General features: G+C 39.8%; 1 protein-coding gene across 1 annotated transcript in view; it reads right to left on the reverse strand.

The window, feature by feature from the left end:
- ABI3BP (ABI family member 3 binding protein) overlaps window positions 1-27,849 on the reverse strand; it is a gene marked incomplete at its 5' end in the record, with an annotated part of 259,565 nt that overhangs the window by 26,650 nt on the left and 205,066 nt on the right. The window contains 6 exons of the mRNA XM_081086424.1: window positions 4,362-4,571; window positions 10,418-10,486; window positions 11,030-11,158; window positions 14,398-14,502; window positions 16,594-16,671; window positions 25,322-25,396. Of these exons, the coding sequence (XP_080942550.1) occupies window positions 4,362-4,571; window positions 10,418-10,486; window positions 11,030-11,158; window positions 14,398-14,502; window positions 16,594-16,671; window positions 25,322-25,396 (666 nt within the window). The remainder of the gene's footprint in view (window positions 1-4,361; window positions 4,572-10,417; window positions 10,487-11,029; window positions 11,159-14,397; window positions 14,503-16,593; window positions 16,672-25,321; window positions 25,397-27,849) is intronic.

Consider the following 27,849-nt stretch of genomic DNA (forward strand, 5'->3'; position numbering starts at 1 on the left):
ACAGAGATTTAGAAAGTTTATAAACTTGACCCTACTGAAAAGAAGTAAGAAATGGAGGACCTTGAAAAGACCTCAGGTTTTCTCACTGTGCAGAATATAGTCAAACACTGCTGCAGTTAACCAGTTTACCCTTTGTTCTCCCTGCGTGACGCATAATAATAATGTGCTTCGTGTTGATATTGACTGCTGTGTTGCTGACAATTACCTGAAAGAGAAGTTGGGGTGCTTCACTGGGCTGGAAAAAGTTTAGCTAAATCAGAAAGCGGGTCTAATTAAGCAAGTTTATTCTCTATCTATAAAAGGCTAAGTTGACTTGTGCATGCTCGTTACATATAAAGCTCTCCCGGGCGCCAATCGCATGCATGTGTTTCGATCTGCCATTGTGATTGTGAATTTGGTTGTTTTTGTTGACATTCTGAAGTTGAAAGAAAGCAGCGTCGCACAGAAGTAACAATGGCAATTAAATATGATCGTAGTAGTTATCTGAGTAGATATAATTATCCCTGTGTATCTGAAGTTGCCATCATATTCAGAAATGGAGGACTTCCTTTTGAAATGGACTTGCTCATTCATTGTAAACCAGATCCCAATAATACAAATGCCACTAAAATGAAACAAATCAGTATTCTGTTTCCTACATTAGATGCAATGACATATCCTATTCTTTTCCCACATGGTGAAAAAGGCTGGGGAATGAATATTACATTAAGACTCAGAGACGACAGTGTAATCGACAATAATACTAGATTCACTGGATGATGCTGAAAAGGAAAATTTTCTCATTGAATTTCTTAAAAGTATTACTCCTTTGGGAATGCTGTGTCATAAATTAGAATTGAAAGTAGGTGCAATCACCATGCTACTGAGAAATCCTAATAGTAAATGGGGTCTTTGTAATGGTACTAGATTTATTATAAAAAGATTGAGACCTAACATAGTCAAAGCTTAAGTATTAATAGGATCTGCAGAAGAGAGGTTGTTCTGATTCCAAGAATTGATTTGTCCCCATTTGACAGTGGCCTCAGTGTTAGAATAAGTTTAATCAATTTATCAGTCATTGTTTTTTCAATGTTGTTTTTATATCATGTTTTTCTTTTTATATCATGTCTTTGCTGTTGTTATATCATGTTATTGTTTATTTATTAATCAATTTATATATTATTTTCATATACATTTTACTAATTTTCTTTCATCTCTGACACTTCTATTATAGAGAAAGGACGAATTGCAATATTAAAATATTTCTTCTAATTAATTTCCTTTCAATGTGCACGAATTTGTGCACTGGGCCACTAGTGATTTAATACTATTTTAGTCCTAAAAGACTGTAGTTTTCAAAATGAACCTAGGACTTACCTTCATAATTAAATAGGTGTTTAGAACTCTCAGAATTCTAGCGTTGTGAATGTATATTTTTGGGCTTTGTAAATATATCTTTTATTTTTAATGTTTTAGGTGATAATAGCTTTTAATAAATTCACCAGCATTATAAAAATGGAATGTTGATTTTGGAATAAATATTTATAGATACACTCTGAGTATATTTCCGAAGGTAAAAACAGTCTCTTAAATTTATGCCCATATTTCTTTGTTTCAAATATGGGATTTTGTTTATAATTTCATTATCAGTAAAGACATAAGGAAATCTGTAAAGAACTAACACTGAATAATTGGTCTCCCCCACCCTTCAAATGGTTTTATTGTCTTATTAAGTGAAAAATTTCACTTAATAGAAAAAGTTATTTATTGTAAAGTTTGGGAACACCACTCTAGTCAACAGAGCATGAAAATAGTAATGGTGATACTATTTCTCCCTGTCCTACTACTTCGACTACTGACAAACATTAATTTAACAGCTGCTGACTTATGCTGGGCATTCATTCTGTTTAATTTTATCCTCAGGATAAACTGATAATGATGAGTATCATTACAAATAAGGAAGCTAAAGTTCAGAGAGGCTAACTATATACCCAAGTTCCATATTTAGAACACAGCTGGTCTGGGATTTGAAGAGATGTCAGCACACTCTTGGCATATCATAAAGCAACACCTTATAACCAACTTAACTTTAAGTAGCCAAGGACCCCAGCAGCGTGTGGCCAATTTCTTAGGTCACCTATTTCTACATTAGTGTAGAAGGGACATGTAGAAGCAACTGAATTTTAATGTGTTTACTAGAGGTGAATATGTACATGTCTGTCAATTAGAAGAAAGATTTATGGAGAGAGATAAACCAAGCCAACGCATGTAATAAAGAATATGTTTCACTCTCTTTTTCTCAATCTTTTCCTTTCATATCATTTTCAGTGATATGAGAATTAATTTCTATAAGATCTGGGCCGCTGGTTTATTTGAAAGCAAGATTACATTTAAATTAACTATTTAAAAAGAAACAGAAATGAAAAAAAAAAACAGAACAGACCATTAGGATATATTGTCTGTACAACATTTAAATACAGGCCAGATGAGTAATAGTTAAATATAGAATTATTTTAATGTAGAAAACATAGCTAATGAGATGTGGTCCTTATCCATGAAAACTGTTATTTAAGTCTGTCATCTTATGAAAGATCTCAATCAGTCCATTAACATTTGGTAACAGTGTTCCAAAAGTAATTGGTTAGAATACTTTGAGATTACAAGCTTATGTGATTTTTTAAAAATGTTACATAATAAACCAGAAAGAAAAATCATTCTCTTAAAAAAAATCAGATATAACTGACATACACAAGTGAATATGTTATTACATGTATTAGGTCAGTGATTTTTGACATTTTTCATCACATGACACATAAACTAATTACTAAAATTCTGCAGCACACTAAAAATATATTTTTTGCCAATCTGACAAAAACAGGTACAATTTTGATTGATTAAAAAAATGGTAATTACCTACTCTTATTGTGCAATGTGACCAATAAGATGAAACTCTTATATGACCTATGTATTTATGGTTCACACCGGATGGCTGTTGTGCTGGCTGTTGTCATTTTTTAATTTGACAGTTTAAGGGAAAAGAGGTCAGTGCTACAGACTAAATAGTCAGGTATTGTATGTTTTAAAAATTGTCGTGGCATATTGGTTGAAAATTGCTCTATTAGATTATTAGACCTAGTAGACTAACCAATTCCAACTTGATGTCCCACATCTTTAAGGCAAATGAAATTTTATAGATCATTTGGTTTTGTGAGAATTAAACCTCAGACTACCACAGGAACTTCTTATTAGCACAGTATATGGATTGAAAGTTTTGAACTTTTTAATACAGGTAGATAATCAATACTTAGGGATTGATTGATTTTTTGATGCTGATTTAGATACTGACTTAGCACCTATGGGCACAGTCCCAAGTAAAGAAGCAGGACTAGGCAAGTCCCCAGGAGCCACCAGCAGTGACTGGTTTGCTCTCAATACAAAGGTAAGCTTTACATGAGAAAGAAAATTTACAAAATATGGTTTTTAAAAAAGCCAGCTAAGTAAAGACAGGCTGCTTACACTGGAGTTTCCCAGACAGTTTGTCTGAGGAGATATACCTGCTGTTTTCTTCTTTATTCGTAGAAAACTTTTTTGGCAGAGCCTGAAATTTGCACTCCCCACCCCCTCTGTGTAGGGATCTCTACTCCTGCTGACAGCTTCTTAGTGGGCTCCTCCGCGGCCTGCCACCCGCTCCAGGCGCCCGAACAGGGACATGGGCAGCAGGAATCTTGCATACTCAGGCTGTATTCTCAAACTGATTTAGGTCGTTGATCTTTCCCCTTCCTCTCTAGTTGGATTATTCTGTTCATTATGGAGAATTAAATTCCCATCTAACAAGTTCAAAGAATGACTCAGGATTTTTAATTTTCACAGTAATTTTAAAAGGAAATGGGTGGGTGGATAGCAGAATAAAAATTTCAGGAAATAAGCAGAAAATTGACCAGGAATAGAATTTTTAAAACATGTACCCTAAAATGATTGAAATAACATTTTAGCCTACTTGGAAGTTCTAGGTTCATCTAGAAACTGGGTTGGTGAAAGGAAAACTGATTTAAATATTATCAGCAGTGGCAACTTCTCATATATTATCTGTAATTTTCTGGGTAATGAAAATCTAGATATATCTCCCCATTATGAAAACATTCTAAGAGGAGATGAAAGGATGCAACTTAGATCGGCTAAGGATGATGAACAGGGAGCCCATAACCGGGACAAAGATGATCTCTCCCCATCACATGACACTTTCATCAGGAATGTGCCACAGGGACAGCAGAACTCTGCTAGAACTCGCTGCTCCTGAGCGAGGACCCACAAGCTATAGTTTGACTCAGGGCTCCTCAGTCCCATTGCGGCACATTAGTAACAGTCCTATGCCAGGCTCTTACCAGTGACAGTGTCATTGGGTGGCTTTTCCCAGTCCAAGATGACAAATGAGGGGCATCCTTCCACGGTGACCACAGTGAGGTTGGAGGGTGGGTTCTGCGGCGGGCTGGTGGCGTTCCCCTCTGGGGGCTCCTCTTTGGGAAACCGTTTGATGGAGTCGGTGATGGAGCAGGGCCTGCTGTCAGGCTTCTGAATATATCGCACATGAGGCCCTAGAGAGAGAGAGGACTCTGACATTTAGCATATTTTGAGTAAAGTTGGGGGAAGGAGAACTAATAAATATAATTGCTTGAGGACATTTGGTCTCACATTAAGAGCAGCTAGATGGAAGCAGTGATGTGGATGGTTCAGAAGTGTGAAAATCCTGTCTCTAGGATACATGATATGGATGTTTGTTAATTTACTTTTCTAGATAGTTTAGTGTGTACTAATATCCAAAAGTAATTCCCCCCCAACCCCCCCGAGCATGGTTTAAACCTCATAATTTATGTGGCATGGGAAAGAATACTCAAAAGGTCTTGCCTCAGTCGTGGGCAATAATGAGCCCTACGCTAAACACAATTCTGATTCCACCTAATAAATATGAAAAGCTAGACTCAAAAAGGTCAAGTGGTTTCAAATAATTTGCCTGCACCTAGAACAAAATTAAAAAATGTTTTAAATATAAAAACATTCAGAACCCAACAAGATGAAATTAATAGGAAAATATTTCCCATAATGAGGAGAAAAATTAATCATTTAAAACCAACCTAGAACTTGCATAGGTATTAGAATCATTAGACAAAAACAATAAAGCAGTTATTACTACTACTAGAGGCTCTGTGCACAAAATTCACACACGGGTAAGGTCCCTAGCCAGGCCAGCGGTCAGGGCCAATCTGTGGGAGCACTGGCGGGGCAATTGGTGGGTCTCCACTGGCACTCACCTTGGTCGTCCTGGTGCTGCCAACTTGCCGGTCCTGCCCCCCACCGCTGGTTGTCTCCCTCTGCAGGGTGACCGGTGGGGCAATTGGGGAGACCCGCCTTGGCTGGCCTGGGGCCTGAGGGCAGCTCCTGCATTGACCATCTGCCCCCTGGTGGTCAGTGTGTGTCATAGCGACTGATAGTTCTGCTGGTCAGTCTAATAAGACTGGACGTCCTTCCAGACGAAGCCGGAGCTGCGAGGGAAGCCCAGGTCCTGGGTGCCAGAGGGAAGCTGGGTCCTGGGTTCTAGAGGGAAGCCCAGGTCCTGGGTGCTGAGCTGGGGGAAGGAAGGCCTACTCTTGTACGAATTTTGTGCACTGGGCCCCTAGTATAGGATAATCCATATGGCCAAAAGTTAAGACATGAAAGATATAAAAGAGACCCACATCAATTTCACACCAAAGTAGGAATAGAAGGGAATGTTCTCAACCCAATAAAGGGCATCTATGAAAAATCTACAGGTAACATGATACCTAATGGTGAGAGACCGAATGTTTTCCCCATAAGATTAGGAACAAGAAAAAGATGTCCATTCTCACTATTTTTATTCAATATTTTTACTGAGGCTTCAGCCTGTACAATAAGGCAAGAGAAAAGTCACCCAAGATGGAGAGGAAGAAGTAAAACTTTACTCTCAGATAATACGATTCTGTGTGTAAAAATCCAATGTATTTACAAAAACTCGACTAAGTGAGTTTTTGCAAGGCTGCAGGATACAAGATCACTGCACAAATATCAACTGTGTTTTTCTATATTAGAAATAAAAACAAATACTTTTATGATTTTCTATACACTGAAAACTATAAAACAGGTTGGCTGGCATGGCTCAGTGGTCTAGTGTTGACCTATGAGCCACAAAGTCAGGGTTTGATTCCTAGTCAGGGCACATGCCCAAGTTGCGAGCTCAATCTCCAGTGTTGGATGTATAGGAGGCAGCAGATTGATGATTATCTCTCATCATTGATGTTTCTATCTCCCTCTCCCTCTCCCTCTCTGGGATAAGTAAAAGTATATTTTTTTTAAAAAAAGAAAACTATAAAACATTGGTGAGAGAAACTGAAGAAGACCTAAATAATTGAAATATACCATGTTCATAGGCAGGAAGAGTTAAATATTGTACAGCTGTCAATTTTTCTCAATTCTAATAAAAACTTAAGCAGGCTATTTTTAAAAGAATTCTCACCAGAGGGTATTTTTTCCATTGCCTTTTTTTAGAGAGAGTGGAAGGGAGGAAGGGAGGAAGGGAGATGGAGACAGATGGAGAGAGGAAGAGAGAGAAAGAAAAAGATCAATGGGAAAGAGACACATTGTTTGGTTGCCTTCTACATGAGCACTGACCAGGGCTAGGGATTTGAACCTGCAGCCCATGCACATACCCTCGACTGGGAATGGAACCCGATAATCTTTGGTGCTTGGGCTGACACTGTAACCACTGAATAACACCAGCCAGTTTCTAAAATCAGATAGAAACCCAAAGGTCCCAGAATAACCAGCACTACTTTGAAAAGTAAGAACAACATTAGAGAACAAATGCAACCTGATTGTAGCACTTATTATAAACCCACAGGAATCCAGACATTGTGGAATTGGTATAAAGGTAAGTAGATCACTGGAATAAAATGGAGAACTCCAAAATAGTTCCATATATACACTGAGCGGCCAGATTATTATGATCACCTGACGTTTGTAGGCAAATTAGCTGTACACTGCATCATATGGGATATGGAAGCCAAAGGCCTGTTCGAACACCTTTGCTGTCTGCAGTTACCAAGATAAAACGTCTCCAATTTGCATAGGAACACAAGGATTGGACAGTTGCGCATTGGAAAAAAGTCATGTGGTCCAATGAATCACGTTTTCAGTTGCATCATGCAGATGGCAGAGTGAGAATTGGCGGAAACAGCATGAAAGCATGCACCCCACCTGCATAAGTACAACCCTTCAAGCTGGTGGGGGCAGTGTTATGGTTTGGGGCATGTTTTCCTGGCATGATTTGGGCCCTTTAATTCATGTGGAACAACGTCTGAATAGCACAATATACCTAAGTATGGTTGCTGATCAAGTTCATCCTATCATGTTGATGGCGTATCCCAATGGAGATGGCTTCTTCCAACAAGACAATGCGCCATGCCACAGTGCTCGTATTGTGCAGGAGTGGTTTCAAGAACATGAGGGAGACTTTACCTTGCTTAGGTGGCCCCCACAATCACCAGATCTCAATCCAATTGAGCATTTGTGGGACAAAGTTAAAAGAGCCATCAGGCAGCTGGTTCCACAACCATCAAATCTCATAGAACTGGACAGTGCTATTCATCAGGCATGGTGTCAGATTCCTCGCATCACCTTTCAACATCTCGTGGAGTCAATGCCAAGAAGAATCACCGCAGAATTGAAGGCAAAAGGTGGCCCAATGAAGTACTGATGGGGTGGTCATAATAATCTGGCCATGCACGTTCAAATATACCCCACGTTCAAAGTTGTTAAATACATTGTTTACCCATATCTTCAGAAAAAAATCACTTCTACTGTTGTGGTAAACAACCTGCTTCCCTATTTATAATGGTCTGGCCCTCCAGCAACTTCAGCATGAAATTATAGCTAATTTGTTTACAAATGTCAAGTGGTCATAATAATCTGGCCACTCAGTGTATATACAATTGATTTTTGACAAATATACTATAAAATTCAGTGGAGAAAGAATAGTTCTTTTTCTAACAAATGATGCCAGAAAAATTAGGTATCCATAAGCAAGAAAATTAGCTTGTGTCACATACAAAATTTGATTCAATATGGTCATAGAACCTAAATGTAAAACTAGAAAACTGGAAGTGAACAGAGGAGGTCGTTATGACCTCTGATTAGTTCATTATTTCTCAAAGATAATACCAAAAATACAATCTATAAAAAAACAAATTTATAAAGCAAGCTTCATTAAAATTAAAAGAGAAGCCACATGTTGGGAGAAAATATTGCAAAGCATGTATCAGACAAATATCTCCTACCCAGAAAATATAAAGATTCCCAAAACTCAATGCTAATAAAATAAGCAATTCCATAAGAATAAATGGACAGACATTTTGAGCAGACACACCAATAAAGATGTGCAGATGGAAGATAAGGACATGAAAAGATGTTTGTCATCCTTAGTCATTAGGGGTATGCAAAGTGAAATCCCATCAGATACTACTATACACCATTAAAATGGCTGAAATGAAAGACTGACCACACCAAATGTTGGCAAAGACCTAGGGAAACTGGAACTTTCATATACTGCTGACAGGAGGGTAAAATAATACAACTACTTGGCAAACTGTTTGGCCGTTTCTTAAAATTTTAAATACACAGGTACATATAATCTAGCCATTCCTCTTATAGGAATTTGTCCAAAATAAATGAAAACGTATGTCTACACAAACTTATGAATGGTCATAGCAGCTTTAAAGGTAATATAAAAAAAATTAGAGACAACCCAAATGCCATGAACAGGATTAATTAAATTATTATATGTCTACTAGAGGCCCGGTGCACTAAATTTGTTCATGGGAAGGGGTCCCTCAGCCCGGCCTGTGTCCTCTTGCAATCTGGACCCCTCGGGGGATGTTGGGCCTAAGCCAGCAGTCGGACATCTCTCTCGCAATCTAGGATGCTGCATGCACCAGTGACCATACTTTTCATACAGGTGAAAGGTATCTTGCTGTCATGTGGGAAGCTACATTTTTTTGCCCTGATTATAAAAAGTAGTACATAACATGATCCTTCTGAAGTAGTAGCACCATTTTCCCCATCTTATGGGTGGAAAAACTGAAGCAGAGAAAAGTTAAGTAACTGGCTTTGTCACACAGTTATAAGTGTCAGAATCAGGGCTAAGCACAAAATGTGCAAGCCAGAGTCCATGCATATCATCACTGCATCACCCTGTTTTTTTCAGTGTTAGAGTAGCCTTGCCAGGTTTTAATTTTTAAATCTAAGAGACTGTTCCCAATATATAGGGTTGGGTCCTTAGGCCTGGCCGGCGACCAGGGCCACCTGTGGGGCAATTGGTGGGTAGGGCTATTCGGGGGGCCCCAGCTGGCATCTTGGCTGGCGTCCTGGCACCGTTTGCTGTCCCGTCCCACCCCCCAATTGCCACCGCTGGTCGCCTCCTTCTTGTATGTCTGTGTGTGTGTGTGTCGGGGGGTCAGTGCGCATCATAGTGATTGCTTGTTCCACTGGTCATTCCCCATTTGGTCAATTTGCATATTAGGGTTTTATTATATAGGATACAATATAATACTAAGCAGTAATAAAAAGGGATATTAATAAAAGCAGCAACATGAATAAATAATTATGCTGATTGAAAGAAACCAGATAAAAAAAAAGAGTTCGGATATTGATATAAAATTCCACAAAATGCATACTAACCTATAGTATAGCAGATTTGCTGTTACCTAGGGTCTATAGATTGGGTAGGAGGAGTGAGAGGGATTATAAACTTTTGGAAGTGGTATTCATTATTTTGATTGTGATGGTGTCTTCATGGGGTATACATACATAAAAATTTATCAAGTTATATACTTCAGAACAAAATATTACAAAAGGAAATACTGGGCGCTATATCATATTACATCTCTCCTGTGTTAGATAAAATTACTGTTCAGAAATATTCTCTATGTCCATGAAAGAAGTATACTTCCGCAATTCTTGATTTGAGCATTGCTATGTGACTTTCTTTTGCCAATAGATATTGGCAGTATAACACAAGAAGGAGCTTAAAATGTGATTGTGTATTTGGATTCCCCCTCTCTTGACTTTGTATAGTCCTGAGAATGGCTTCTTTTGGGTCACTGTTCGGTCACTGTTGGTCCTTCATCCTAGAATGAACAGATGAGGAGAAGCCCATCGACAACCCACAAGAGGCGCAGCAGAAACACCCAACCTAGAACATCCTAGATCAACTGACCCCCATTTGTTAATATCATCATAAAGCTGACTTGAACACATATGAGAAGTAAATCCTTATATGGTATGCCACTAAGATGTTGGGTGGCAAAGCAACTTCTGACTTTTACACCTACTGAACAGCCTTGTCAAAATTAAGATTTGAAGCCAGACATACCTTTGAATCTGGGCTTCCCAAGAGGATCAGTTTCTCTTGTTGGACTTGAGCTAAAGTCAGTTATATCACCTGAGAATGGAGTATAATAAACAATTTTGGCAAAAGATAAAGCTTCATGATACAATCAAAAGTAGTAAAAACTATAAATATTTCACATGCCTCCTAGTCAATTGTTCACAACTTTGATTTTCATTTTTTTATTATTCACATCAACTGCAATAAAAGGTCTTTAATTGTGTTCTGCTTTAGGCATTCTACAGTCTAATAAATGAAGCTTTAAAGATTACAACCAAGTAGCTAATGCTTATTAATAAAACAAGGCATATGTAATTATAATGATGTGATTTAGTAAGAAGCACTGGGTAATCTATATCTTCTCAGGAAGACTTTCCTAAAAAAATTAGGTACTTTCCTCTATGTCTGTGAAGGGAAGGAGCATATTCTATGCCAAAGCATTAAAAATAAGTAATATTTTAAAACTAAAAAGAGTCATATTAATCATAAAATTAAGTAACGAAGATGATCCAGAGCTCAGACTCTTTCCCCCCTAATTGGAAATCCTTGAGGTATTGTATAGCTAAGCCTCCAGTAGGAAGTGACTGACATACTAACCAAGATCTTCTCCTGAGGCGGGAGCTGTTGGCTCCTTTTTGTCTCTCTCTGTTCTCTCTGAGGTGGGTCCAGTAGGCCTGAGTGTTGCCCTTAGTGGTGGGGAAGTTCCTAGGCCTGATGAAATGATGCCTGAAATGCAGAGCCAAAGCAGTCAGGCTTTAGAAAAGCACTGCCCAGTTTCCAATTTATTTATTCAATACATATTTATTTGGCACTTACCATGTAGCTTGGCACTATATGCCAGGCTTGGAGAGAAAAGACCTTGTATCCTTGATCAAGAGAGACATGTGAGCCAAATATACTGAATCATTACCGACGTTGTGAAAGAACGGGCTAAAGTCACCGAGAGGGCAAGAGGAAGGAAGAGTAATATCTATCGGAAAGGTGAAGGGTTTTGTGGAGGAGGGGCGGGAGGTAAAAATGCCTTCACAGAGGATGTGACAATAAAGAAGTGATCAGTGGGAAGTGATCAGCTGTATTTGAATCTGAGGTTGCAAGAAGAACCAAGTCAAGGAAGCATGTAACCATTTGGTATTTTCAATTTGAAGGGTGAGAGCCCACAGTGCTGCTGGCAGCCGTGAGAACCAAGGGTGGAGGCAGTGGCGGCAGATCTTGAAGAGCCATGCTCCACCGATTGAAGCATAGTAACCATCTTGGGTAAAAACAGCTGTTCAAAATTTTAACCCTGCTATTCGGGCTTCTGTAAACATTTGCTTGCTTAAATAATAGGGGAAATAAGGCTACTCCCCACTCCAGAGAGGCCATAAAATATGCCCCAGACAGAGTTGTCAGTGCTGGCGCCAGGCCAGACCTTGAGATATGGTCTCACAGCCCTGTCCCAGCAAACAGAACTTTTCTCAGAAGGTCCGGAAGTCTCATTCCAAATTTGGAAAACAAAGAGCTGAAAAACATATAAATTGAAAAGACTTCCACCATATTGGGCCCCAGAATTTGAGAAGCAAGAGTTCCTCTGGGCCCGCAAGCGCTGGTGAAAATGAACAGGACTCCAAATAAATTTGGCTTATTGATTAAGGCGTCTTCGGATTTACAATATAACAGGATCTGCACATTATTTTTAGGCAGCAAGGAACCACTGAAAGGCTTTCAACAGGGAAACAACCAGATCAGATGAGAAGAGGATGAATAGTTAGGCTGCAAGGTTGGTGGCAGAGAGAGAAGAGAGGAGACAAAAGCAGTTGTGTAGGCAGGGGCAGGCGAGGTGAACTGCAGCAGAAGCAGTGAGGCTGGATGGAAGGAATTAGACATGAGGGATGTCAAGACGATGGCATAGCCTGATTGGGAGGTTAACTGGCAGGCATGGGAGACAGCTGAAGAAGAAGACAATGATTTTGAAGGTAACATCTGTGATTCTGGCCAGTAGCCAGAACAGTAACACTATAATCCAGTGTCTCCTCCACTAAAAACACTAATAGGTCTCCCAAACCAGATCCATCCCCAGGTCTAGTCCAGTCTGGGTGTTTAAGTAGGGTAGGTTGGGGGCTAGATTGGATTTTACAGTCCTCCTGGGAAAAGGGATCATTCTCAGACAACAAAGAGTCAAGGGCACAGCACTGACCCAAACATCATGGCCCAGCATGAAACCATGGGCGAGTCCCTCAGACGGGCTGCGGGAGCAACCCTAGCAGACTCATGCTCCTGGTCATGGTGGGACCGGACCACAGAGAGAGGGTGAGCAAAAACCAACAGAAGTTGCACGCAGCCCGCACTTTTACTTTGGCAAGGGGAGGGGGACTCTGAGGCCTCGGCAGGTCTGGACGTAGGGGACACGTGAAGGAACTACACGGTAGCCTCAGAGGGTGCTCGCAGGCACCCAGAACATTTTGCTGATTCCTGAATTCAGGATGCACTTTCTGTAATCAGGCCAAAATTGTGCAACTGTTCTTCTTGTGTTTGGCTCCTCCCTGAAGCCATTTCCTTTGAGTGAGAGGTGGATAGTACGAGGGGGATGAGGTGGGGAACCAGAGTTAATCTCAGAAATGGAATGTGTTTGTGGTTCTTCTTTAGGTGGGTTCCCAAGTTTTCTGTGGGGGACACTCAGGCATCACTTTCAGTCTGACTCATCCAATTTGACTCCAGGTTACAGGAGAACCAGATGTCCTCACTGCAGCCATGCCTCTGGGCCTTGACTCAGGAAGGCACCAAAAACGTGCGGGAGGAGCTGAGCCCTCCTTCAGCTCATGGGAAAATGATCTGGAATCCACTGTGCACGGGATACATCAGAAAAGCTTCTCTATCACCACACTCTACTTTTTTCCCGGGAAAAGAGTGACATCTATTCCCCTTCATGTAAACCCCTCACCCTTTCATCATTCACAGCCGTCTAACATTTTTATCCTGCTTCCACCTAGAAAATATTTAGGAAGTAGAGATAGCGGAGAGAGGAAGGAAAGATGGGGAACATGCTGTGATTTGCTGGCAAGTCCAGTCAAAGAGAAATGAGGTAAAGCTTTGCTCTGAACCAGGTCAATTTTCACTAATTCTTAATTTCATCCATTTATTCAGTCAGTGAGAACTTATCAAATATCCTCTGGGTGCCACACACCAGATTTGGTTCTGGGAATTCAGAGAAAATGTGCCAAGGACTCTGTTCCCACAGAACTCCTGGCCTAGTAGGGGAAGACAAGTGTGTAAACAAACAGGTATAAACCAATTTGATCTTTGCTCTGACAGAGGTGTGCATCAAGGACAAGTAGAACAGAGGAGCAATGCTAAGACTACTTTGGGGAGATAGAAAAGGCTCTTCTTTAAGAAAAGAGTGAAGTGTGAGCATCCCAGGTGACTAGGAGGGGCCCTTCCATGGGAAGGAGATAACAGATGCGAAGGCATAGAGGTGAGAGGCAGCTCGACTTCTAAATTATAGCCCTGCCTTGTTGCTCGGCCTAGAGCTGCTAATATTTTAGTCCCTAATCTTTCCTCCGCTACCTAATACTGGAGCCAGGATAAAGGCTGATGGACAGGGGAGCTTTCAACAGATGTGCGGGATTTCATTTCAGAAGATAGAATGATAAGCTGATGACAGGGCCTCACATTTTCTATTACCCCTGGTGGGTTGGCAACATTCAACATCTTGTCCCAAATAATCCATCCCTGGAAGGGCCTGAGTCAGCTTCTGTCTTGGCTCCAAGCAGACACATTGGCTGGGATGCTCAATGATGGTTTCTTTCAACCCACCCACCCAGAATCAGGATATGAGTCCTCAAAGCTATGTCTGGTCTTTAGGGCCAACCCAGGCACCATCACACACACCAAGGGCTTGTCCGTTGCCTGGGCTAGTATACAAGGAGGGCTGTGGTTGGCTAGTACAACTGAAGTCATGGGGAGAGAAGGGATGCATATGACTGACATACCTGCACTTCCTGGCTTTCCAGTGACATTATTTGGTGGCAATGGTTTTCTTCGAGGGGGCGTAGGTCTAGGTGGCAAGGATGGGCGGCGAGTACCTGGAATTATGACTAAGAGATTATATTACAGATAAAGTTGTCATAAGGATTCACTCCATAAAAATCACAGGTTTTAAAAAATTATAACATTTGATACGTAGTAATTGAATGGCATAGATTCTATAGAAAAGTGCTAAGTAATTTCTGATATTTTTCTAAAGTAATGATTGTAATGTATTCAGGAATAATGAAGAAGCACATTAGTATATGAAAACATCCTCTAGTTATAGATAAACATGTATAGGTATACCTGCCTCTTGAAAGGCTGTATAAATGTATAGAATTTAACACCTTTCGTTTCCCACATAGTCTCAGCAATAGCGTTTTTGAGTTTCATTATCTGCAATTGCCTTTGATTTTGAGGCTACAATTCTTACCATTTTAGCTTTAAATTGTTAAAGCGTATCATTTCTGTTAGTGGGTGATCCACCTCACCCCCAAACTCCATTATCCTATCTAATAAAAGGCTAATATGCAAATTGCCCCCTCCACCGGGAGTTTGACCAGGGGGCAGGGCCAGCTGGCCAACCGCCCATGGCCACTCCTTCTGGCCTGCCTGGCTGATCGGCCCCAGGGTGGGCCTGCTGGACCCCACCCATGCATGAATTTGTGCACCAGGCCTCTAGTGTAATTAGAATGAAACGAACACTTTCAGAACTTAAATCATTACAACCAAGGAGCCTTGATGGCAGAAGCTATAAACCCATAGAGAGCAGGGTCATTGTCAGTGGTCGTGAAGCGCACAAGGGCAGCTGAGCAGAGATGTGTAAGTGGGAACCACAGTTTAACACCCACTCTGCTCATCCACCCACAAGCCCTGGTACAAAGCTGCCAGCCCAGAGGAAGGATACATTTTTGTAAGTGGTTTACCTAAAGAATGGAGGGAAGAAGCAACATTTAAAAATTGCACAAGGTGTCTACTTTGCACTAAGGCTGGTAAGGCTAGGGGTGCCTGGAGCAGTCTCCTGTAACCCAATTTTCTTTTAAGTCTGTGTTATATCTTTCTTTGCATAATATATGTTGGTTTAAAAATCTTCATATACAGCCCGGTGTGGCTTAGTGATCGAACCTTGAACCAGGAAGTCACAGTTCGATTCCTGATCAGGGCACATGCCTGGCTTGATCCCCAGTAGCGGGTGTGCAGGAGGCAGCCCACTGATGATTCTCTCTCATCATTGATGTTTCTATCTCTATCTCCCTCTCTCTTTAAATCAATAAAAAAAAATAATTTTTTTAAACTTCATGTACAACTGACAATCCAGGAAAATGCCCTGTGTCTTTAAGTTTTTAGGAGACTAAAAAGTACATGTGCATGTGCGTGCATGTGTGCGGGGAGTGAGCAGTGCTGACAGAATTTAGATCTGTAGCCCCAACATTAATGCACCAGAGTAGGTTTCACAGTATCCTTTCAAAAAGCACAGAGTTCTTATTCAATGCCAAGAGTTTCCAAGTCACCAGCTACATAATTTGGGTCTCAAATATAGAGCATAGTCGTAAATTAGAAACATAAATCATTTCAGGCAAAAGGATACTGTAATAAATTACACAAGAGCAAAACTTGAACATGAGGAAGACTGGAACCCACAGTGACTCACCCGCATTTGTGCATTATGGCCCTTCAGAACATTATACAAAGTAATTATTCAATTGGTACCCATTAGAGGTTCTTATTAATGTTTAATTTGTACACAGAGCATTTTCATTCTCTCAAACCTAAGATTCTTGAATGCTTTCCTAGTAACCCCCATGTGCTGCTAGCAGGCTCTGATGCTCTAGAGCAGTGGTTCTCAACCTGTGTGTCGCAACCCCTTTGGCGGTCGAACGACCCTTTCACAGGGGTCGCCTAAGACCATCCTGCATATCAGATATTTACATTACGATTCATAACAGTAGCAACATTACAGTTATGAAGTAGCAACGAAAATAATGTTATGGTTGGGTCACAACATGAGGAACTGTATTTAAAGGGCCAGAAGGTTGAGAACCACTGCACTAGAGGCCATGAGGATACTGATGCTTTTGCTGCAACAAATGATACTGCAGTTACTGCCCACAGTCCAGCACAGAGCTGAGTAAGGCTGAAGTCAGCATCCTACCCCTTACCTGGTTTTTTTGTGAAGTGGGTAGAGTCCATGGATGCATTTCTACCAGCACTCGATGGCTTTGGTGGTTGCTTGACCCCTATAAGCAGAGATAAGAAAAGGGAATAAATAAATATATAGCAAAATGTGTTAAATGTTCTTATTAACAGAAACTTGGTAGAGTCTCAGTGATAATATGCATTCTTTATGTTTATTTTATTTTTTTTGTTAATCCTTGCCCACGGATATTTTTCCATTGCTTTTTAGGGAGAGTGGAAAAGAGAGAGGGAAAGACAGGGAGAAACATTGATGTGAGAGAAACACATCTATTGGTTGCCTTCAGCATGAGCTCTGACCAGGGCCTGGGCCAGAAGGAGTCTGTAACTGAGGTATGTGCCCTTGACTGGAATTGAGCCCTGGACCTTTTGATCTGCAGGCTGATGCTCTATCCACTGAGCAAAACCAGCTAGGGCATCACATGCATTCTTTACAGAGCAGGGACATGGTGATTTAGGGCCAGGCATTTTAGTTGGCTTCTCCCATCTTCATATAGAAGAAATTCAAAGGGCTACCTTCACTGGTTGTGATATTTTCTCTGAAGAGTTAATGCTTGATTGTGGGCTGTGGTTTCTGTCTTGATTTTCCATGTTGTCTGCACAGCCTTCCTGGGTGGTACTGCCTCACCAGGGGGATCTCATCTACAGTAATTGGCCATTCTTTTCCAACATTCATGGACACATTTTGTGGTTTTGAAAAAATTTCCTCCAACCATTCTATCCTCATAAAAAAAAAAAACCCTTAAAATTCCAATGTGTTTGGGTTTATACTTAATGGATTGACTTTTAAAATATTTCTGGAGAGGACTTGGCTATCAGACTGGGTAGGCCACAAACTGGATCTGTGCCTTTGAGATTTGTAAATTAATCCGGGCAGGCCTAGTACTCCAAATTGCTATTTGAAAGAAACTGACCTGAAAATTACTTTGTGTGATATCTGAACTCCTAAACTTCTCAAACACAATCTGGTGGTTATTACTCAGCCATTCATCTAAATACCCAGGCCCAGAGTTTAGGTTTCATTCTTTTAACATTATTATTATTATTATTTTATTTTAAAAATCAATAGTTTATTGATTTTTATTGAGAGAGGAAGGGAGAAGAGAGAAACATCGATGTGAGAGCATAACATCAATTGCATGGCCCCCACTGGGGATCGAGCCTGCAAACCGGGCATGCCTTGACCTGGAATCAAACCAGCAACCTTTTGGGTGCACAGGAAGACACCCAACCAACTGAGCCACACAGGCCAGAGCTATTTTTCATTTACATTATAAAATAATCTTCCCTGACATGGCTGACAGTCTTCACTAAGAAAGGCTAGAAACATATTTTTAGATTTAAAAGGTAAGTATCACATTAGATATAACGATTCATCCTAAAAGAAGAATAGAATACTCTCAGGATTCTATAATAATTCGCATACTATAAAATAAGAACATTTAATTAACATACTAGTTAGTACATTAACAATGACAAACACAACCAAAACCATAAATTAAATATACAACTTTGCTTGCCAAAAATTAGATGATATTCTTCCATTAACTTACGATATTCTTCCATTAACTTCTATAACATACTGTTATAGAAATTAACATAATTGGTATTAATGTTATAATTATTAACATTATATACTAGCATTATTATAATTTTTAACATTATAATAATGATTAACATTAATTTATGAACCCAAACATTATAATTCATACTCTCTGCTGCTTGAATAAAAGATAATATATGAAATATTAGTGAAAGCTTATATGGAGTCATAAATTAATTATTGCTAATTTGCGATAGGAAAAAAATGTTTCTGGGGTCAATGACTATTTTATGGCTAACCCTACAGGCACGGTGGAAACAAATGGCTCATTAGTTTTCATCCTGTGCCCCGCTGTCAGCGGTAATGGGCCAGGGAAATGACTCATGTGGGCGGTTGCTCTGGGCAAGGCATAGGGAAATGGAAAACACTTCCATCTGTGTCACTGGGATGACCTGGCTCGGTGAGATTTGATTTACCACTATTGTTCAGGGTAAAATATGTATCATATACTGTGGAAGGCTAGTAGGCTGTGTGTGCCTTCACTATACTTCCTCAGAGCCTTTCTCCAAAATTTTCTACCCTTAAAAAAAATCTAAGTGTTTTGATTTGATGCTGTGCAAGTACTTTACATGGCCATTACCTGATTTGATCCTTCTAAACCTTCTGGGTGGGAGATATCACCCAGGTTCCACAGAGGAGGAAACCCAAGGCAAGGGGAGGCTAAGCAGATGCCCAAGGACTCACAGCTAGAAGTGGTGGGATTCAGATCCACATGTGCCTGGCTCCTAAGCCGATCTCTTAAGTCCTAAGCGGGATAGCACAGAATACCATCTTCCTCTTGTCTTTTTCATTTTCTCTTATTCCTTATAATGACTCTAAGTGACTTCAGCCCTAGAGTCCTATACTCTGCCTTTGGGTGTTTTAAAGGGCCACCACTGTGTGAGGGCCACCTGGTCAGGACAGGCTTGCATGTATCATCCAGCCATGCCACTGGTGTGAGGGACTCAGGATAATGTAATACAAGGCTGATGGCAGATACCACCATGCACATGCCATATCTACCCGCCATGGGCTGCTGAACTGGAGAGCTAGGAGAGAATCCAAAATTCTGCAGGATTACTTTATGAGTAAGACCACAGATATACACTGGTTTCTTTTCTAAGTAAGGGAGCAATCAGCAGAAACCAGCCATATCCTATCACTTTCTGTAAAGGTAGAGACAGAGCATCATATTGTTACAATTCTTAAATGTAAATACTCAAATCAATAAAGTGTCAGCTGACAAGCTGGGCTTCAGCTAGCCTGTAAAACACATAAAAGCTAGTGGTAGATGAAACCATTGGCAAATTCCCGTGAAAGCAGCCATGGGGCTCAGGGAAAGAGCACTGAACAGAGGACAAGAGACTGCACTCCAGTTCTGGCCTTGCCTCCACCTCGCGGTGGTTTGCACACGAGCTAGGCAGACCAGTGAACTCCTGTTTCCCTGAATCAGAGGAGAGCAGGGAAAGGCCGAAGGGAGCTGAGAGGAAGTGGGAGGGAAAGGAAGAGGCCAGTAAGAGAGATACTGCAGAGAAAGAGTTCTCAGGAACTGGTACACCATCAGCCACTTTGGCCCAGGCTGTGATCTGAATTCCTTTTCCCTCAGTCAGGATTAATACACAGATTTTCTAAAGTGCAGGGTTGTGTTCGGAAACACCGACACTTGAGTTTCATTCACTATGAGCTCCCGATAGCCAAATGGGAGCTCTCCAAAATTTTCTGGATTTACACCGTTCACCTCTTAGGAATTTATTGTCAGAAATAAAGTAATGATTCAGGTATTTTTAACCATGGTAACAAAAAGCTTGCAAAGAAATATCGTAAACTGGACATCAATTTCCAAATGTATCAGAGGCTCTATTTCTTATAACCATAAAGGCATGGTGTTTATGGATAATTGCTCTCCTCATCCTTGTCTCCAAATCTTAGCACCTAGCTAAAAGGTCAGGGGTGATGAGCCAGCAGACTGGAAGATTTAGCCACAGCCCAAACACATTCCTGAAATGTAAATGCACAAATCAAAAAAGGAATCTGGGTTTTGCTTGTCAAGCAAACTTCATTTGGGGGCAGTGAAGTGCACCTCATCAGGATGTAGAAACAGGAGTCTGGGGTTCAAGTATGGAACATATCTGCCAAAGTACATGTGCCAAGGTGGTTTCCAAATTACACTTCACCTAGCACTTAGTGGGCCTTCAATAAATGTTGGTTGAATGAAATAATAGCTACACAACTCAGCAGCTTTCTTCTGTAGGGAGAAAGTTGAGAGACTGTCTAGCACAGGGTTGGAAAACATTTTGTCAAGGGCCAGATAGTAAATATTGCCAGCTTTGTGGGCCATATGTCTCTGTCACAACTATTCAATCATGCCAGAGAAAGCAAGCTATGTTTCAATAACTCTTTTTTTTTAAAAAAATATATTTTATTGATTTTTTACAGAGAGGAAGGGAGAGAGATAGAGAGTTAGAAACATCAATGAGAGAGAAACATTAATCAGCTGCCTCCTGCACATCTCCCATTGGGGATGGGCCCGCAACCAAGGTACCTGCCCTTGACCGGAATCGAACCTGGGACCCTTCAGTCCGCAGACCGACGCTCTATCCACTGAGCCAAACCGGTTTCGGCAATGTTTCAATAACTCTTTATTTACAAAAGTAAACAGTGAGTTGAATTTGGCCTGTGGGGCTCTCGTTTATGAGATCTAATGCATGCTTGTTGCATCTCTGAAGTTGGTTATAATATGTAGAACACATAAGTTAGGCTGAGGCACAGCTCTCAAAGCCATGAAAAAAGAGATGCAGAGATGGTGACCTACCTAAAACTTCAACCTCTTATAGGCTGCTTTCTAATTTGGAGGTGGAAAAATATTTATGCATATAGGTATGGAATGTACATAAAGCAGGATAAATATCTGTAACAGTAAAATAAGATACTTATTTTACTTGGCTCAAGATGGCCTAAAGATTCCTGCAGTTTATGCTATCATAGTGAAATTATTATAGAGGCCCAAATAGCCAAAGGTTGATAGTTTTGAGGCCTTAGAATCTTGCTTCTTTAGTCTTCCAAGGCACAACCTTAAGAGATGTGAGACCATGAAGAATATGTCCTATAAATCCTAAACACTTCATTTATCAACTGGTTTTATCTATATATATAAAGAGCCAGGGTCCATAATGTCCTCAACAACCAAGGCTCCACCGAACACTGGAAGTCAGTGCTGGGTTGTCATGGTGACCCAGCACTGATTGCAGCTGGTGCTGGTGCAGCAACCCAGCACTAACTTCCAAGGGGGCTGCAGATCAAGCTTGGAGAGAGGCCTGCAGAGAGAGAGGCAGGGTCTGATCCATAGCCTCTGTGGCAGTTGTTGATCAGCCGTTGCCTCTCTCTTTCTCTCTGGGCTTCGCCAGCAGCCATGCCTCTGTTTCTCTTTGGGCCTCTTGGGGGGCTGCTGATCAACCCCGCCCCTTTGATCAGGCCCAGAGATAGGCCCAGAGACACTGACTGGCATAGAAACTGACCAATCAGAACCAAATCTGGTTGAAGTGCCAGGAGCCAATGGCTGCCTAGGAGGCGGAGCTTTTGATGCTGACTGCCATAGAAACCAACCAATCAGAACCTAATCTGGGTGAACTACGAAGGCAGAACCTAAGGTGGGGGCTGAGGAGGGGTTTTAAGGGCAGCAGCTGTGTGGTGTAAGGTGTAAGAAAGCGGTTCAATTTTTTAATGACCGGTTTGGCAGCATAGTGCATATGGCTGGCTATCAGTCCAGATATAGGGATTATGTGTTTTTGTCTGCCAAGAGCATCTCCTTCTGCTGAAAAAGGCTTTCCTCCCTGCCCACCCCCCATTTAAGCAATCCTATCTTATATAATCTATCTATACTAATAAAAGGGTAATATGCTAATTAGACCAGGTCAACTGGCCATCTTCTGGATGTCTGACTTCCTTCTGGACAAAGACATGGTGGTGGGGGCCAAGGCAGAGGCAGCTAGGGGCGATCAGGCTTGCAGGGGAGGGAAGTTGGGGGCGAGATCAGGCTGGCAGGGGAGGGCAGTTAGGGATGATGAGGCAGGCAGAGGCAGTTAGGGGCAACCAGGCCAGCAGAGGAGGGCAGTTGGGGGTGAGATCAGGCAGGCAGGCAGAGAGGTTAGGGGTGATCAGGCAGGAAGGCAGAGGCAGTTAGGGGTGATCAAGCAGGCAGGCAGGTGAGCGGTTAGAAGCCAGCAGTCCCAGATTGGGCCTAAACTGGTGGTCAGACATCCCCCAAGGGGTCTCCGATTGGAGAGGTTGTAGGCTGGGCTGACAGAACCTCCTACTCTCCCACCCGCCCCCCATTTCGTTCACTGGGCCACTAGTTTTATTATAAAGTATCTGGGTTGAAAACTTCAGCAAGGAAAACTATAGAAAAATGTATGTGAGATGGATAATAAAGATATATATTCTGGGCAAGATGTGAAAGTTGGATAAGGAAGAAGTTGACACAGAAAAACTTTCATTAAGACTCAATGGAGGTTAGAAGTGAATGTGGATGAGAAAGTGGGACTGGGTCAGAGAAGAAAATAAACTTAATGTAAATACCTGCATTTCTGCAAACAAATTAGATCAAAACTATGCAGAATCAAAGAAAGGTAACCTCATGCAAACCTATAATCTGGAGATAATATATTTTAAACATTCTTTTTCTTACCAATTTTTTATTCCCTAGGCAAATAGTTTGAGAGCTGTTAAACTTTCCTTTCATAAGATGATAAATAATGTCATCTGTGATCCCATTTTTATAGTGCATACTTCTTTTCTTGACTTAGTGCATTGGCTACATATGCCATGACTATTTCCAAAAGAAATGATAAAAATAGAAGCCCTTGCTTGTGTTCTTGATGTTAGGAGAAAAATATTTTCACTTTCACTATTAAGTATAATTTTAACTGTAGATTTTTCACATATGCCCTTTATCAGTGAGGAAAATTTTTTCAAGTCCTAGTTTTCTGAGAGTTTTCATCATGAATAAATTTTGAAGTTTGTCTAATGGTGTTTTTTTTGGTATTTATTGAGATGGTCATATCATTTTTCTCCTTTGCTCTGTTAATGTAGAAAATTACACTAATTTGTTTGAATGTTGAGCCAACCTTGTATTCCTGAGGTAAATGCCATTTGGTTGTTATGTGTTATTGTAGTTGACATGGAAATGTACCACCCAGATATTAGAGGTTGACCTTGGATGCTATCTGCTGATCTCACTCCCTGCAAGTGGGTAGCAAGTGTTTTCCTGAAAGGAAATCCCAATAGACAGACATTAGAACACATAATAGGTGCAGCACAATTTGGTTGAGGATGGAGGTGAAGCAAGGATAAGGGAAAGAGTGAGCTCAGCTTTGTCTGCCTATGCCCACCAGCTCCTTTCTGCCAGCAACCAGCTAATTAGATTGAAAAAGCCCTGACAAGAGATTATGTAAGGCTAAGTTACACGAGTTATTACTACATAGTTGAGTTCATCTACACAAGAGGGTAATATATGTCAGTTTGTGTTATAAGTGGCTCTGCAAAAATGTTTATATTGTTGATAAACTAAAATATAATGACTCTGTTTTCCCTCTGAGGGACAATGAGCACTTTCCTAGTGAGAATCAATGCTTGATTGTACCGAGGGTTGAAGACTTTCAAGTTTGATCATAGCTAGTTGTTCTTTCATTGGCTTTGTTGACATAAGTGCTTTCTTTTATTTTTACTTAGACAAACTTGAGAGAATTACTTTGAATATTAAGAAGTTGGCTCTGTGTAGAGCCAGATTGTTCATGTCAAGTTGAGAAACTATGCATTGCCTAATCTCACTGTTGCGAAGAATAAAAGGAGCAGCTAAGCCCAAATAAGTATCAGAACTCTCTTACTTTTCATGAGTCAGGAACTTATAACAGTTGTCTCATTACTTGGTTTGCAGGGAAGTTAATTCCTACAACTTCAGACACTATAATAACCTGATACAAAAAAGACATTCTAAAACAAATCTAAATGATTTTTTATACTGAATATCTCCCGGTATTATTTACATTTCTTTCTCCTTAGGAAACATCATGGGTTGATTAAATATATATCATTAAGTAAATTCTCATTCTCATGCTTTTTTACATAAACAATCACAAATTTTGTACTATTTAAAAAAATATTGCTCTAATCAGTTTTGTTCAGTAGTTAGAGCTTTGGTCTGCAGACTGAAGGGTCTTAGGTTTGATTATGGTCAAGGGCATGTACTTTGGTTGCAGGCTTGATCCCTGACCTTGGTCGGGGCACATGTGGGAGGCAACCAATCATTGTGTCTCCCTCACATCAATGTTTCTCTCTGTCTCTCCCACCCCTTACACTCTCTCTAAAAATCAATAGAGAAAACAACATATCCTCAGGTGAGAAGTAACAAATATATATATAAACATATGTTACATATAAATATATGTTGCAAGGGAATGATGCCATACCATATTAAGTCATCAAAACTATCATTTATACACTTAGTGAGTTCGGTGTTTAAATTTTTATCAGATCATTTTCTTCGTTATCTGTATGATGCCTACTCCTATAGACGTGACTAAATTAATGTCATTTAATTAAACAGTATAATTTGTAAACATTAATATTACTATAACAAGGGCGATCAACTGCCAATTCCCCTTATTTAAATATTATAGCCAAGATTTCTAACAGATTTAGGTCTTTTAAAATTTATAATGGTATCTGTGAAATTATAAAGTTGAAAACCAAGTGATTTCAGTCTCAAAAACCAAGCCTGTGTATAGGACATGTTTTGAAATGAAGGAAAACGGATATTTTGATATTTTAATTCAATAATTCATATTTAATCAGCATCTTTTGAAGAATCAAGGCCATGTATGGTAGCTAATTTAGTGACCTGTGTTTAGAAAAAATAATAAATTCTCCTTTAATGTTTTTAGAGACATAGGATGTTTTGATTTTGGAATGCATTACAATTTTCAATTCCTTAAGCTAGGAACTTCCAAAACTAGTAAAAAAGAAATTGAAGTGAGAATTCAACAAAACTATAAAAATTGAATGAAAACACTTATAGTTTTGGCAGCATCAAAAGGAAATAAATTTGTGATCATTACCTGTTCCCATCTCATTCCCTTTGGGCATCCCATTGGGTTTGGGTCTAGTAGGTCTTGTAGTTGTCTTATTCAGAACTATAATAAAGTGGGAAAGAAACAGTTCAGACATTTTCTTATAATAATTTGTAGCCAAGGAAAACAAAACTTCCCAGAGAATTGTAAATCATTTAACCAAGCAATAAAAAAAGATGCCTTACCAAAAATTATTGTTTAGAATATAGAAACCACAATTCTGGTATAAAAATCATAGGCTTGTATTTGGAAATAGAAACCTGGGTTTGTACTCTAATGTGATCACTGGGTTTGAAAAAAATAACTGGCAAAGAAATTTATATTTCTAAATGGGAAATATCTTTCTTCATTTATAAGCACTAGATTTGTTCCAAAATGAACTGAAGAACAATCAGGACTACCTATGCCAGTGATGGCGAACCTCTGACACGCGTGTCCGAGGTGACACGCGAACTCATTTTTTGATTGATTTTTTTTGGTTAAATGGCATTTAAATATATAAAATAAATATCAAAAATATAAGTCTTTGTTTTACTATGGTTGCAAATATCAAAAAATTTCTATATGTGACACGGCACCAGAGTTAAGTTAGGGTTTTTCAAAATGCTGACACGCTGAGCTCAAAACTTTCGCCATCACCTACCTATGCTAATGAAAAAACAAAACTGGGAGTGTATTTACTTGTCAAGGCCTTAATTCATAACTTATAAGTTCATGGTCCTTTTGCATGCGTCTCTAGGTGCAGATGCTCCTTGATAATCCTGGTACAAGCCCATCATTGAACACAAAACTGTAAGGAAACCATTACAATTTCTTTCCTGATCTGTTGACAGCCATAGCACTATCAAAACTTTAAGAGGTCACCTGCCTTATCCTTCGCGTAGAAGATTCTTTAAAGAAAAGAACTAAATACACCATGGTTAAGAGAGTAACCACTGGACCTGATTGCTTGACTCTGAATCTACTTCCTAGCTCTTCTTATGTCTTAGCTTCCTCAACTCTACCCAATGGGACGCAAGGCAAACACTCCGTCACTGTTAGCCATCACAGCAGGTCTTTGGGCTACGTCTGATGGAGATCCGTTCCTCTGGCGCCACATAACCGCGATTTCCCCCGTGAGTCGGAGCCCACCTACATAAGCACCTAGGCCACTCACATGGAGCACATATGCAGCGGTAATGAAGTGAAACAGTAAAAAAAAATTTTAAAGAAAGATAACAATTCCTGACCTTTACTTGTGGTAAATAAATAATAAAAAACATAAAGCACGTATGTACGTATGTCAAAATGACGGAACTTTTTTTTTTTTTTATAAATAAATGGGTGATGGCGACGTAACCACGAAATGATGTACGTTGAATCCGACGTAACCCAAGGACTGCCTGTATTGCTACTATTCATTATTTTGTAGAAACACTTAGTATAACCATTTCTCAACGGCTATCATGATATAAAAGTTACATGGAGATATATTTGTTTATAAAAGACTTCTGTGCCTAATGCATTTAGGATTTGGAGGATTACTCTAAAACTTATAAACCAAAGAATAGAAAAAAATTATTTGTTCTTTCTTCCATGTTCCTGGAGAGATGTTAACCAAGAATATTAATTTATAAGCCAGTTTCATAATTTATAAATTCAAGAAGACTTTTAGAAACACAGTAGAAAAAGGGTAGAAAACACCAGTCTTTGGTCTAACTTGTACTTTAGCATAGAAGTTATTTACATGGCTCAAATCAACCCCCCCAGTTAACTCTTCCCTAATAAGCTCCAGTAAGGGAGATCCTAGAACCTCTGAGAATTTAGTAAATTTAAAGTATTTTCTAATGTTTAATTATCACTTTATTTTTACTGTTTAAAACCTGAAAAATGATGTGCTTTTTTTTTATCATCAGAAGGAATAAAGTAAAAATATTCTCCCAGAACAAGAGCCTTTTATACTGAAGAGATTATCTTTTCTTAAAAGATAAATACTATTTGACTTGTATGCATGCATATAAGTACAACCAATAGACACAAGACACTGGGGGTGGGTGGGTGAGGGCAAGTGCTGGGGGTAGGGGAGGGCGGGAGGAGGTCAATGGGGGAAAAAAGGAGACATATGTACTACTATTTGTAACACTTTAAACAATAAAATAAAATAAAAATATTAATAATATTTGAAAGCAAGTAATATGTCACACAGAATGTTAATGCTACCTATAATTGTCATAGAAAATTGAAAAAGTGTGTGTGTGTGTGTGTGCATGTGTGATTTATGCACAAATACTATTTCAAAAATAATTTTCTATTGATAAAGTTCTATGGTGGTCTCTGAAGCTGATCCTCCTTAAAAACCTTACTCAGGTCTTGTCAGTTCCATGGATCCATCATTACCTCTCCACTTATCTGCAAGGATCAGAATTTCTGTATGTCCTTTATTTCAATTTAAGCATATAGCTCTTTTTTAGTGCATCTAGCTGTTTCGATACAGTTTACATCTTCTCAGATGTGCTGACTGTTTGGGTCATCGGAAA

This window comes from Myotis nattereri, assembly GCF_964212035.1.
Source record: "Myotis nattereri genome assembly, chromosome: 3".
NCBI classification, from domain to species: domain Eukaryota; kingdom Metazoa; phylum Chordata; class Mammalia; order Chiroptera; family Vespertilionidae; genus Myotis; species Myotis nattereri.